This window comes from Petaurus breviceps, unplaced genomic scaffold (assembly GCF_028583685.1).
Source record: "Petaurus breviceps papuanus isolate PSGF00001 unplaced genomic scaffold, PetGlider_PUasm1.0 84, whole genome shotgun sequence".
Lineage (NCBI taxonomy): Eukaryota > Metazoa > Chordata > Mammalia > Diprotodontia > Petauridae > Petaurus > Petaurus breviceps.
In genome coordinates this window covers 11656746-11669845 of record NW_027186645.1, presented here as the reverse complement: position 1 = coordinate 11669845, position 13100 = coordinate 11656746, and the positions used below count along the sequence as shown (strand labels likewise).

Genomic DNA, 13100 nt, shown 5'->3' with positions numbered 1-13100 from the left:
ACCACTCTTCTTTCAAACCAATTTGAGGCCAGTAGTGCAGTTCACCACTTCAGATATCTCTAGTTCCAAAGGGAACTTTAAACTGTGGTTTCATTTTAAATCGCTCATCTAAGATTCTGTATTAATTGCCCACCATCAAACGCAATTAGCAATTCTTTCATGTGTGGTTTATGTAATGTAATACTTCAATTACATTATTCATTCAGGTTCTGTTTTGGATTATAGGCTGAAAATTCTTTATTAGTGTAGATGTAACCATGCTGCTGGAGTTTTAAAAAATTTACTGATTGAATAATTAATTGGAAAAGAACAAGCTGCAGATTCCTGATGGATTTATGAGACAATTATTCTGTCTTGTGATTATCTACATTATACTATAGGAAGCAATGGGGGAAAAAAGAATCTTATTGAAAAGAAATAGCCATGTAAAAACTGGTCAGAGCAGATACACTCTAAATTTTATTAGATTTTAGGATTCTGGAGTTTAAAATAAGTCAGATGCTTACTCTTACAAAAAAGGTAACTATTTTTTTTCCTTTTCCTATGTTTCTCCTACCCTGAATTCAGCCTATCAAAATGGATCCTAAATTTTCACCTTGAAAAAGTCAGGAAAACTCTTGCATATTTTAATTTAGTAGTCTCCATGTTAAACATACATTTGAATAAATACTGATCTACATTTAAAAGAGTATCTAAAAGTTGTTTCAGAAAGACAAAACTTGGGCACATATATCCTTTACTATCCCCAAATGTAACATACATCAAAGCTTTTCATAGAATTATATAAGGGATATTTGAATACTAACATTTTCCTATTAATCATCTGGTTATTCAGCAGGTCTCTAAAATCTCACCAACTTTCATTCAAGTAGAGTTTCTACATTGATTGTGTGTTCCCAATGCAAACATTAAGTAAGTGTACCATTTCAGACAGGACATGTTTCTGTCTATTATCAGGTCACAGTTAAATCTTTTTTATTTTATTTTTGAGGAAAAACCATGGCTTTTTTATAGCTTTGTATTTCCTTTTGTAACATGCTATCCTCTTCCTGAAAAGCATGTGTAATAGCATCCTATAATCAGTATGTAGAATATATTTTAACTGAAATAAAAACCATGAAAGTTGTTACAAAATTGGCTGTAAAAGAGTCGTCACATTTTTAGCAAAATATTTTGTCCCCAGAATGTATTTATGTGTGTCATGATTGAGCCAAATCCTCTCCTGTACCCATACATAGCTCTCTATTTGTGATTTCTACTGTTACTGAAACAACTGATCTTCAAGTTTTCAAAGTGGGTTTCCTATTAATATCTGTAAACCTATCACAAAAGATGTTCTGTCTAGCTCAGCTTCAAGGCAGTGATTTGGGAGCTTATAGGTGTACTTTGTTTAGTGTCTCCTATGGTGTAGATTGGATAGATTTTGTAAAAGATACCATTACTTTTAAAGAAACATACAATTTGACAAGATATTGCATTTTACTTTCAATTTATTGCCATATTTTTCATCACACTCATTGTTTTCTAACTGTCACTAAATTGTTCATTTTCTTAGTCTGTTACATCGGTAGACCTATTTACTGTTTATAAAGCAATATGCACTTACAGGTTTTGGAGATGGTTTGGGCTCTGAGGGTCGCATGTGCAAGTGGGTCATCATTGCTTGAAGACGTTCACGTTCTTTAGAAAGCTGTTAAGAAAGAGTGAGATCAGAAGCATTTTAGAAATGACTGATACAGCTATTTTATTGCAGTGATACATCTTATCATTGAGCTTGTCTCAGTGTAATGATTCCTGCATATAAAAGTCTATGTCAGTGAAAACTTATCTGTGAGGAAATGTAACTTTAGCTACAGAATTAAAAAAAAAAAACCACACAAGCAAACAACTTTTATAACCTTCCTTATGTTAAAAGGTCAAAGAAAACAAATAACACTTCATCTTTTTGTCAATAAGAGAATTGAGGTCACAGTTGCCTCGACAGTAACAAGTTACTGAGACCATAAATTAGAAGGCTCATAGTGTCTCTTTTAAAGTCCTGGGGACACTGTTAGGAATGGACTAGTGCCAACAGCTGTGAAAGGGGTGAAGGGTCCTCAAAGGGAAGTGCCTGCCAGGATTGTCTACACACTTCATCCTTTCCCACTGAGGTCCAGTTAATGCCCCCTGCAATCTGCCATCATCAATCTAATTCAGTAGAGTGACAGAGACCAGGCAGTGTGAAATGTTGAACTCTGCCACTGAGTCGGCATCTACACTTGCACTGGGTCTCATTACAACTGACGGACCTTACTTTTCCATCAGTCAGACAAAGCAAAAAAAAAAACAAGGAATAATTGGTCACACTACAAGCAGTGTCTTCAGTTGACCTGTTATGTTACACGATACCCTTTATAAGTGGTAAACAGGTTTTCCAAAAGCCTTTTCAACTACCTCCAAAAGAAAGCATGATGCTCATAAAAGTGAGGTTTTCATTTTCGTGTATTTTCACTATTTCCTCATATAAGATAATAAAACATTTTTGTAACCCTCTGGGACAAGATAAAACAAAATGCTTTAAAATTGTTTTAAAAGCTCATAAATAACCAAGATAAAATCTTTATTTAAGCAAATGTGAAGCCAAAGTAACCATTTGTTTGTCTAATTTTCTTAATGGAATGATGTAGGAGTTTGAATAAGAAAGGTAATTCTATGAGATTAATGGAGAACATTATAAGAACAATGATACCTTGTGAAATATAACTACTTTGGGGTATGCTGTTGACGTGCTTATAGTTTTCATAGAGAGAGTTTTCTTTAGTTTTTGGCTAAATTCAGTTTAAGCACTATGTAGATGAAGTGAAAATTTTGTAAGATTAAAAAATAACGGCATGTTGTTGGACACTACACTATAAGCATGTTCTGTCATTACTCCTAGGTAAGAGTCAAGCAGCAGATAGGATTTAGCCAAGGCAACTTGAATTAAAAGAAACAAATATGGGGCGGCTAGGTGGCGCAGTGAGTAAAACACTGGCCCCAGAGTCGGGAGGACCTGAGTTTGGTTCAGGCCTCAGACACTTAACACCCACACAAAAAAACTAGCCCTGTAACCTTGGGCAAGTTACTTAACCCCAACTGCCCTCCAAAAGGCAAAAAAAAAGAAAGAAAGAAAGAAACATGCTAGAGGTAGGCAGGAGAAAAAAGCTGCTTTTTGGGCAAATGGGGGAGAGTAAAGTTTAACCTATCATAGATGACACTGTAAAATCCTAAGGAAAGAAAATCAAAGTGAGTTCACATAAAGTTTTCTCCTCCATAATAGCAATGGCTGGTTGAGTTTTTGGTTGATCTATAAAGTAAGGAAAACTAGGTAGGGTATTCTTGGTTTGGCACATTCAACTAGTCAAATAAATTCTTACATTAAAAATTAACTTAGTTTTCATGATTTATTTTTTTTAAATCCTTCAGTTTTTATTATTAAATATATCATAATTTGAGTTTTAAGAGATATATCAAGAACCCTGAAGGACAAAATAGATTTCTAGTTGAATTTAAAACATTCAGAAATTGAGACTGGAAGAATTTTAATATTGAATGACCATTTAACAAACCTGTATTTCTAACTGTTGCACAACCTGCATTTGCACCCGACACTGAGCAGTACTTCTGTCATCCAAAGCATGTTCATTGTTAAGGTGCCTAATTAAAAGAGAAAATCAAGTGAAAATTTAGCACTAAGTAATATCTATGTCGCTTTTACTGTTCTCCTTTATTCTGCCCTGCACTGATACTGGTATAGACATGCAGAAAAAAATGGAGAACACTTCTAAAACTAAAAAAGAAAATTTAAATTATGTTTAAATGCTTAGTAAATTTAAATGTTAAAAGACTTTTTAAAGTCAGAGAGTATGAGTTCATAAGCTCATCAGTGATGACACAAAATATTTTCAGGTCCAAAACTTTACTAACAGCAGAAATACTGGAAATTAGTTAATATACTCAGAGTTTTTTTTTAATAAAGTCATAAATAGATATCTTATAAATATACTAATCATAATCAATATTTAAAATAAGATGCAATCCTTCTTTAGCTTCTTATGAAACAGTTCTCAAGGCCTATGAAATTACTTATTGTCATTTTATTTCATAGGGATGTCATGTGACATAATTACAAAGAACAGTAATTTTTAATTTTTTAATTTAATATTTAATTTAATAAACAGTACTTTTAAAATAGATTTACAGAAACTGAATCATGTCAACCATATTAAATGAATTGCATCACAGACTTCAGTAGTAGTAGTAATAATAATAATAACAGTGATATTTTGTCCAGAGTTCTACACTTGAAGAAATAGAATTTTTTGAATATCATCCTTTTCTGTTTACCAAGTGGCAAAGTGTAGAATCCTTTCAATCTCTAATTTAATTTTATATGAAAAAACATTTTGATTAAATATTTCTTGATGGTCTATTTTAGTCTATCATGGTGTGTGTGTGTGTATTTTTAGAAATCCATTTAATGGTCTTCCAGTTCATTAATAGTACTCTAGTACATCAGCAGCTCTCATTAAGTTAAGATGATACATGTTAATACATTAAGATATAAAAATTTTTACATATTTACATGTACACAATTTGCTATATGCCTTCCAGTTCAGAAAGTTTTAAATACATTATTTATGTGATACGTTATCTTTCATTATAATCAGCTCTTCAATGGCCAAACTAATGTAGCAAATTAGGTGATACTCATATTGATGACTGAGGAGTCTGTGCTGATGTTGCAAAGCAAATTTTTAGTTATTAAATGAAAGCACTTATATTTGTATACATTTGAGTTTTGTAAAAATTGGGAGGATTGTGCTGAGCACACTCATGTGTCATATCCCATTGTAGCCTTACTTAATTATCCTACCTAGAAATCATCTCTTCATGAATATCTGAGACTTCATTTTTGTATGTTTTTTCCATTCTGATTTATATTAGAGTTATTAGATGTTATATTCTTCTCTTAGATTGGAAGCTCTCTGAGGGAAGGAAATGTGTTTTCTTTCATCTTTTTATCTCTCCACAGCCCTTTATCAAGGGAGAGAATCTCTCTTTTCTCTTGCATAATATGAACATTTAATAAATATGTTTTATAATGAATAGTTTGAAATGTATTACCAAAGTATTAAAATAAGGTGGATACATAAGTAACAATGTATAGAGAAGAATGAAGACTATATTGTTAGGAAAGGTTTTAAAGTAAGTACTTGTTGACTTGGTTAGTGTTCGGTATTAAACTTTAAAATTTTTATCAATTAGAAACATGAGTTCTTCCCTCCCATATACTTTCACAAGTGAAATGAGTTTATTTTGGACAAATTCTCACAGGCTACATCAACAAAGCTCCATGTATCTTGGCAGATTTGTCAGTCTCAGCTCAGGAGAAATGTGGGACTAAAATAGCAAGGTATAATAGGTCAGAATTAAGGTGTACTGTCAGAGTACATGAGGGGAACTTTGCCTATACCTTTCCCCTCTATGCACAGTGGCAGTAAGTGTTGTTTTGAACCCCACTATAATAAGGGATAAAATTCACTCACAATTTTTTAAAAAGAGAAATGTTATGTTACAATAAATCACACATTACTTGGTTTTATAAAGATATCAGGATGGCCATGATTCACTAATTAATAGGGCAAAATATAGACTTAACCTAACCTCTCAGCTTTTCAAAATATTTATTAAAGTCTCAATCTTAGAACTTAAATTTAAAAATTGGGTAAATGGAATATTTTCAGTAAAAGATTCTAGTAACACATTTGGTTTTGTTCTTAAGAGCAAATATATTGTAATCTTGTGCTATATTTGCAGACTTAACTGAGAAGATAAAAATATAGTTTGCTATTAGGTAAAATAATAAAGAGATAGGTTTCTCTTGAAATGGCTATAGACATGTAAGAGATTTGTAGAGAGAATAAAAAGGAGGAAAGGATGCAAGAGTATGTACTCTAATACTTAGGATCAGGTATATTCAGTAACTAAGATTTTAAGCCCAAAATCCTTTGTAAAGAAGGTGGTTGGTTTGGGTTTTTTTTTTTTTTGCACTTGTTTACTTCTTCATGATAATCCATCATCCTATATTTAAAGGACTAAAAAAGTGCCAAATGTTTGCATTTATATGCTTAGGTCTTAGAGACCTATTCAATTTATCTATGCAGCTTTTATTAGAATAGAGACTGTAGACTACAATAATAGTCAATGAGGTTTTGTCTTGATTGAATTTTTCAGTAGAACACAAAAGAACCTTGCCATTAAAATAGTCCTTTATTCTCCTGTATGAAGGCGAAAGGTTTTTAAAGTGTTGTGATGTTCAGTAATGAGCCTCTATCTAAATTATCATTGGTGACAAACTCACAAAGCACTTTTCGAGGACACATAGTTATGAAATGCCAGAGCTGCCACTTTCTTTCCTGTAATTATAGGCTAGCTTGCAGCCCTTCAATGATCATTTATAGAACAGGCTCCAGTGGATTACTGAGAACTTGAAAAACACATACATACCTCTGCCACATCTCCCTTCTCCTTTCCTTGCTATTGTTTACCAGTGATATGTAAAATAATAGTGCCTATTCATTCCCCCTACTTAATTATGCCAATCAAAGTACAGAAATAGTGTCGGATAGAAATACAATGCAATAAGACTAAATAAATAGGCTTAATATTAACAGTAAATTATGAATTTATGTATTTATGACTATTTTGTGCCCGAATTATTCTCTTTTATGATTTTATAACTATCTCAGGTACTACATATTGCTGTTCAAAAATTCTCTATGATTTATAAATCAAGAATGAGATAATACTGAAAAATGAGAGGATTGGTGGATTTTCTCAGTCAGTGCCTAATTGCTGTTTCAAAATGCATATGCAAGGGGACATTTCATTAATCATTTAATCATGTCCCTTGCAGGAAGTTGGAACTAATGTTGCAAATACCCTTTTCATATGAATGCTCTATAATACTATCTTATGCATTTGATATATTGCCTATGTCATAAATTATAGCTGCTTCAAAAGGACCAAGTGGGGTTGTTATCCCTGAAGATGCTTGTTACAAAACCTTTATTAAGTTTTTTTTTCAAACTTATTGCAAGTTCCATTTCACAGCTTCATACTAGCCAACAATAATACTCTTTCTGATGGCAAAGGTCTGTAAATTACCCATGCAATCACTAACACCATTTCACAGACCTGTTCTACTTCTACTGGTCTGCTAACAAGGCGATTACACACAAATTACTGAATGCCTATGAAATATTTAAATGCATTCTACTCTACTATGCATTAATAAGAGCAAAGCAAGCTCTGGAATTCTGGTTAGCTCCAGTCCCTAATGTCCCCTAATGAGCCTCTTACTGTGACTGCAGTTCAAACAGAGAGGTGAAGAAAAAATGCAAAGGGTGCCTTCAGAAAGGCAGCACTGAACAAACATTGTGTGAGCCAGTTCTAATTTATGGGTCACTTTATAGGTATATTGATTTTTGTTTTCAAAATGGAATAAATGATGTGGTCGACTGACGTTCTTTCAAAACTGCATGAATCTGTGTGTGTGCCAGGTGTTGGACGTGCACTTGGAAAAGTGTAAATAGGCAGTCATCTTCTTTGTAAAAACAATTAAGCAAATGTTTCAGGATGCCAAGAAAACAAAACAAAACAAAACAAAACAGAGGGTTCCCTTCAAATTTTCTAATGTGTAGTTTCCATTACCTGAAGTTTTTAAGGATGTGAATTTATGTGGTAATTTCAGTTGCATATTCCAGATTATCAGTTCAATTTTAACCTCTAGAATTTCAGATTCTTTTAAAGTTAGAGCATTTTAAAAGCTAAAATGGGATCAGCTTTAAATCTAAGTATGTCAGAGAATGTCTTAACAAAATGTTTCACTTGCATATCACTGGTGTTTGATTTATTTTGCATCAAGCTTTTTATGTTTAAACACTGACAGGAGTTTAAATACAAAATGTTAGCTGTCACTATTCATTTAGCTGATTACATGAGATGCCTTAGTTTTGAAAGATGGTGGCACTGTCACCAAAAGAAACAACATTCTGACAAGTTCAAAGAATGCCTTCTTGAGGTCATAATTTTGTAGCCATGCTGCCTAGTCAAAGACAAAGAAATAGACAATACAGAATAAGTAAGAGCACAATTTGGAGAGAACCAGTCAGCTGAAAGGGGGAAAAGAGATCATGTGCAGTTCCATTTAAAAGACTATTTCTTTTCTTGTGTCTTTTTAATTACTCTTTTGGCAATGTTAGGTCAGTAGTGGTGGAGAAGGTTGGGTTAAAAGGCAGGCATTGTTACATTTAAACTTTATTTTCTTGTCTTTTTTAAATACAAACTTAGTTTATTCTTATTGGTCAACTGATGTATCTTTAACAAACATATTTTTACTGACACTAACCATTTTGTGTCTATAAAAGAAAACATTACCCATCTCTGTGGTGGAGACCATGTTTTGTTTGCTGGCGTCTGCTGTGTGCAGGTTAAAGAACACTTGTCTGCTGACTGGAATGTGATATTGTAAACCTTTTGGTTTAAGCTCTAAAAGTCAAATCCATCTACGTTCAAACTGACTTAGGTCCAATGGAATGATAATTAATTTTGCAGACAAAATACACTGAACCTTTCTCATATGTTATTACACTTTGACATTTATAAGACAGTAATGAAGGACTACTATTAAATGCTTTTAGTGATCTACTGGGATCCTCCTCACTTAGTGACCAGAAAAATGGTTAGCTTCTGTCAACACCTGCTTTATAGTTTAATTCCAAAATATTCATAAACAGTTTTAGAAGCCTCTTAATTGACTTTCTTCATCACCTAGTGTTTTTTTTTTCACTCTTGTCTTTATCCTTAACAGTTATATATATACGTGCATTATTTCTCATGTCTCTTTCTTCCCTTGAAAGCAGTACATTAGATGAACAGACTATGCAGTAACAGTCACCACACATATATAGAAATAGATTTCACCTAGCAGCATTTTATTCATATTGGGTTAAAAAAGATAAAGGAACTAAACAGGTCTGGCTCAAGATAGAGTGTGAGAATACGGACCAAGACTTCTCCACATTTGCTACGAATGCACATTGTTTACCAACATGGGGTAAAATATAACAATTAGTAATGAAAACTTTTCTTTTATATTTTAAAGGCCATCATAGAAAAATTATCTAAAACAAAAAGGAAATGGAAGTTTATATAAGGTATGGATTGTTTCTACTTGCTTAAGTTAAGCAATAATTCTTCTAGAATTATTAAAGAACAATAACAGTTAAAATCAATTTATAAGACAACTCACAGGGTAAACAAAAATCAAGATAGGAAAACCTTATATTGGTAGCAGCCATTTACTGTAAGTTATTCTTCCCTTTATTCCAAATCCTTCCTGTTATTATAAAAGTGAAGCAAAGCCACTGTTTTTTAATCCTCTTTCTCAGATGCCTCTGCATAGTTGAGTTTCAACCCTCCCCCACCCTCCCATCACCACGACCACAAAGCTTCTAGGTAAACTATTTTCTGAGCATAGATGTTATAATTCACTTCATAAGCCACAATCTCTTCAAACTTCTCATAAGCATGTCACAGAAAACCATAGCACTGGATTTGGAGAACATGTCTCATTAATATTTCATTTCAGGACAGTTTACTTGCATTAACTATACTAACATAGGTTATCACACTGCTTCAAGTCAGGGAACCTAAAATATTATAACAAAGAATGGACTAGGAGCAAGGCCTTATAAACTGCAGCCATTAGTTCTGTCATCCTATAAAGTTAATGGATTGGAAAAAAATGGTCAGTCTATGAACTAAAAGTTGAAATTTAATTGAAAGGAAATGTTTTTTTTTAATTGTAATGGGGTTTTCATTGGCATGAACATGAAAAAAGTTGAATGAATGCTAACATGAGGGTGAATGTTGATGTATGTTAGTAACAATATAAAATATGTAAATGTATGAGATACACAACAATCCCTCAACTTTTCCAAGTACAGCAATTTAAAAAAGAAAATCAAATTGCAAGAAAGATACACATTTCCTCTCAAAGGTTTCCTTTGAATTCTGCCAGAAGGAAAAATACAGGGTGCTGAAATAAATGATGAGTGGGATATTTCTATGATGCTCCCTCTCATTTTAGTGTGATTTAGGGAAGCAATAGTGAAATTTTTCAAAATGGTTAGTTTGATTGGGAATTTTAACAGGAAATGTGATTGAATGAATTTCAAAATACTTGCCAAAGAATCAGACGCCCTATAGTTTGCAAGTATGAAAGTATTTATAAAAAACAAATTTTCTCTGGACACATCAACATTTTAGAAGTGTAGCTGATTTATGCTTAGAACAAGAAATTCTATTTGATACTCAATAATTTTTTTATATTTACACCAAAAAACTCTCTCTCTAAACAGAAATCACAAATCAAGATCATTTTGCTGTAACAACACTGAAATATTTTAAAATGGAAGACATTTTTTCTCAGAGTGTCTTTTATAGAGTGACAAAGAAATCATCTGGATTCAGAAGGCTTGGTAAGTCCTTTTTCTCCTAATAGCTCAAAGAGGAGGAAAGAGTTAAAAAATGCTTCGCTCAAGCCTTACTGTACTTCAGTTCTAAAGTTATTATGATGCTGAGTGCTTGTGGCTTGTTAAGGTGCTCCTGCTCTATACCCTGTAGTCTACCATTTGTAAACACATCTTTTTGATGTTTCTGCCAACATCCTGGCAACAAAGCAGTGCAATTTCAAATGAGCTAATTAACTTAATTGTTGATGAAGCATGAAACAGTTCATTCACCCTGTTAGCTGCACCATGACAACATAAGAGACTCAGCCTGTGAAGTTACTCATCTCCATAAGCTTATCTGTAGCTTTCCATGTAGATCTGCTGGATGCTAAAAATGGACATGTTAAAAAGCTCTCCAAAATGTGTCCCATACCATCTAATAATACCCATGTAAGGTTTTTTTAAAAAAATAAAAACCACAATGTGTGAAAATTCAATATTCAAAAATATTTTGATCTTAAGTAAACAGAGAATTGATATAATCTACTGCTCAAATTCTACCTTTTTAATGTATCAGCAACAAGTAGAACCTTTAACATAAGCCTGTTGTTTCTTCATTCAGCTAGTCATTCAACTAGTCAGCTTGATTAATTGCCTAATTTGTAATTGTAGTTCTATGAATTTGAAATGATGTCATCACATGTATGATGCACCAGGAGATTACAGGATACCCTCATGTTTGACAAAAGAAGATAAAATATATTGCTATAATTCCCCCATATGAGAACCTATAGACTTTTCTGAAAACAGACATTACATTTCTGACATTTTTTGATAGAATTCCTATGAAAAAAATTTAAAATTAAAAGGAAAGCGTTTCACATGGGTTGCATCTTTTTCAAAATTAATGACTTGATATTTGGAGGTAAATGGAAAAAGAATATGCTTCTGAAAACCCCAGAAGTTTTGAATATGAAGTTGAGAATGATGATTTTGACCCTTTGCTAATGGCCGTGGCTTTCCAGTGGTTGAGAAAATATACATAATTTGTGGAATTCTTAATAGTGAAACTTTACTTTCTACCTTTGTTTTTCCTTAATTTTTAGCAAACAGCCTACCCAAGGAAGAAAAAAGAAACCTACTTTAAAAACTGTCCAAAATCTTCACAAATGCTTTCACAGCCAGGCCATTTGCAAACTCCATGGCCATAGAGCGTATGAGAGGCCCCAGTCTCCTCATGTGACGAGCTGTAGCAAAAGAAACAGCGTCAGATTCATCTCAGAAGCCATAATCGTTGGAGGCTGCTAGCGCCTGTCAGGTTACGATCAGTGACAAATAGGTCAAAACAGGTCAATTCAGCTCAGAGTAGTCAGAAAAATTTAATCGTTCTATTGAATAGTTCAACTGCCAAGGCTAGATGATGTTCCAATTAGAGAAGAAATAGAGCCAGAGATGACTGTTAATAAAGGATGAAAAACTAAGATGACTGTATAATACCATATGCTAATTCTGCCATATGACCTTATTGTAACATTTTACTTATAAATAAAAATATATATGTATATTCAGTTGTAGTTTAGTTAACACACACAAAGATGTAGAAATACATTTAAGTAATACAAATGTTACTATAAGATATCTGATACATTCTATTACAAGGAGATAGGAACCTTTTAGATAATTTAAATTGTTTTATATTATGTGTGTTTATCTCATATCTATTAGTTACAAATGGTTTTTTAAAAATGGATTAATTTTGGAAAGGAGCATATTATCTTTATATAATTAAAAAGGACTTTTTCATCACTAAGAATATCTATTATAGATCCTAGAGAAATCACCAATCATCAACTTAATCTCAATTAAAACAACAGCATGAAAGCATTAAGATGCATGCCATATTACAAAAACTATTCAAGAAAAAAATGCTGGATAGTCAAAGAAGAACTTGAGATAGTTTCAATATATAATTTATTATTAATAATTAAATGTACTATTGCTGTGGGGAGAAAATGTTTATGATCAAAAATTTGTTACACCTATCCTTATACCATTAAATCTCAGATTATTCTCAATTCAGTCTATTAAATATGTTTATTGTTGGTTTAATAGACATGTCAGCTATTTAGTTTGCTAAGTTATTCTAAATTTCTATATTACAGCTAGAAAAAAATTTTAAGGTAAAAAAATATTCAAATTGCCATTTTAAAATAAACTTTAACAGTAAATAGACATAATCTATAAATATATGTAAAAACTAACAAGAAGTTGATGGAACTGTATGTGTTACCTTACACTATAATTGTTTCTACAGAACCAAAATAAAGTATAAAGTTGAGAAATTACCCATTAACAGTAATCAGTCCTAGTAACATCCTCTTGAAAAAATTTTTCTTTCACAGGAAATTTTTTCATGGTGAAATTATTCATATAAAGGTTTTAACTCCATGTTAAAGTGTTTACATGACTTTCATTGTATTTATAGATTTTCTTATAAATCATGTCTAAATTTTACATACACAAAACCATATCAATTTCCATGAAAATATTCTTAATACATAT

At 32.3% G+C, this 13100-nt stretch overlaps 1 protein-coding gene and 1 long non-coding RNA gene across 11 annotated transcripts in view; one reads left to right on the top strand and one right to left on the bottom strand.

Moving 5' to 3' along the window:
• LOC138176282 (uncharacterized) overlaps positions 1-11781 on the top strand; it is a 49346-nt gene extending 37565 nt beyond the window's left edge. Inside the window, exons 2-4 of one of the 2 annotated variants that reach the window (XR_011172202.1) lie at positions 9188-9239; positions 10446-10565; positions 11645-11781. This is a non-coding gene — a long non-coding RNA (uncharacterized lncRNA). The remainder of the gene's footprint in view (positions 1-9187; positions 9240-10445; positions 10566-11644) is intronic. The other variant, XR_011172203.1, reaches the window with a different exon arrangement.
• FOXP2 (forkhead box P2) overlaps positions 1-13100 on the bottom strand; it is a 700229-nt gene that overhangs the window by 42632 nt on the left and 644497 nt on the right. For all 9 annotated transcript variants that reach the window (XM_069107053.1, XM_069107052.1, XM_069107058.1 and 6 more), the window contains 3 exons: positions 11681-11785; positions 3588-3675; positions 1607-1690 (listed from right to left, as the gene is read on the bottom strand). In XM_069107053.1, coding sequence (XP_068963154.1) covers positions 1607-1690; positions 3588-3675; positions 11681-11785 — 277 coding nt within the window. The remainder of the gene's footprint in view (positions 1-1606; positions 1691-3587; positions 3676-11680; positions 11786-13100) is intronic.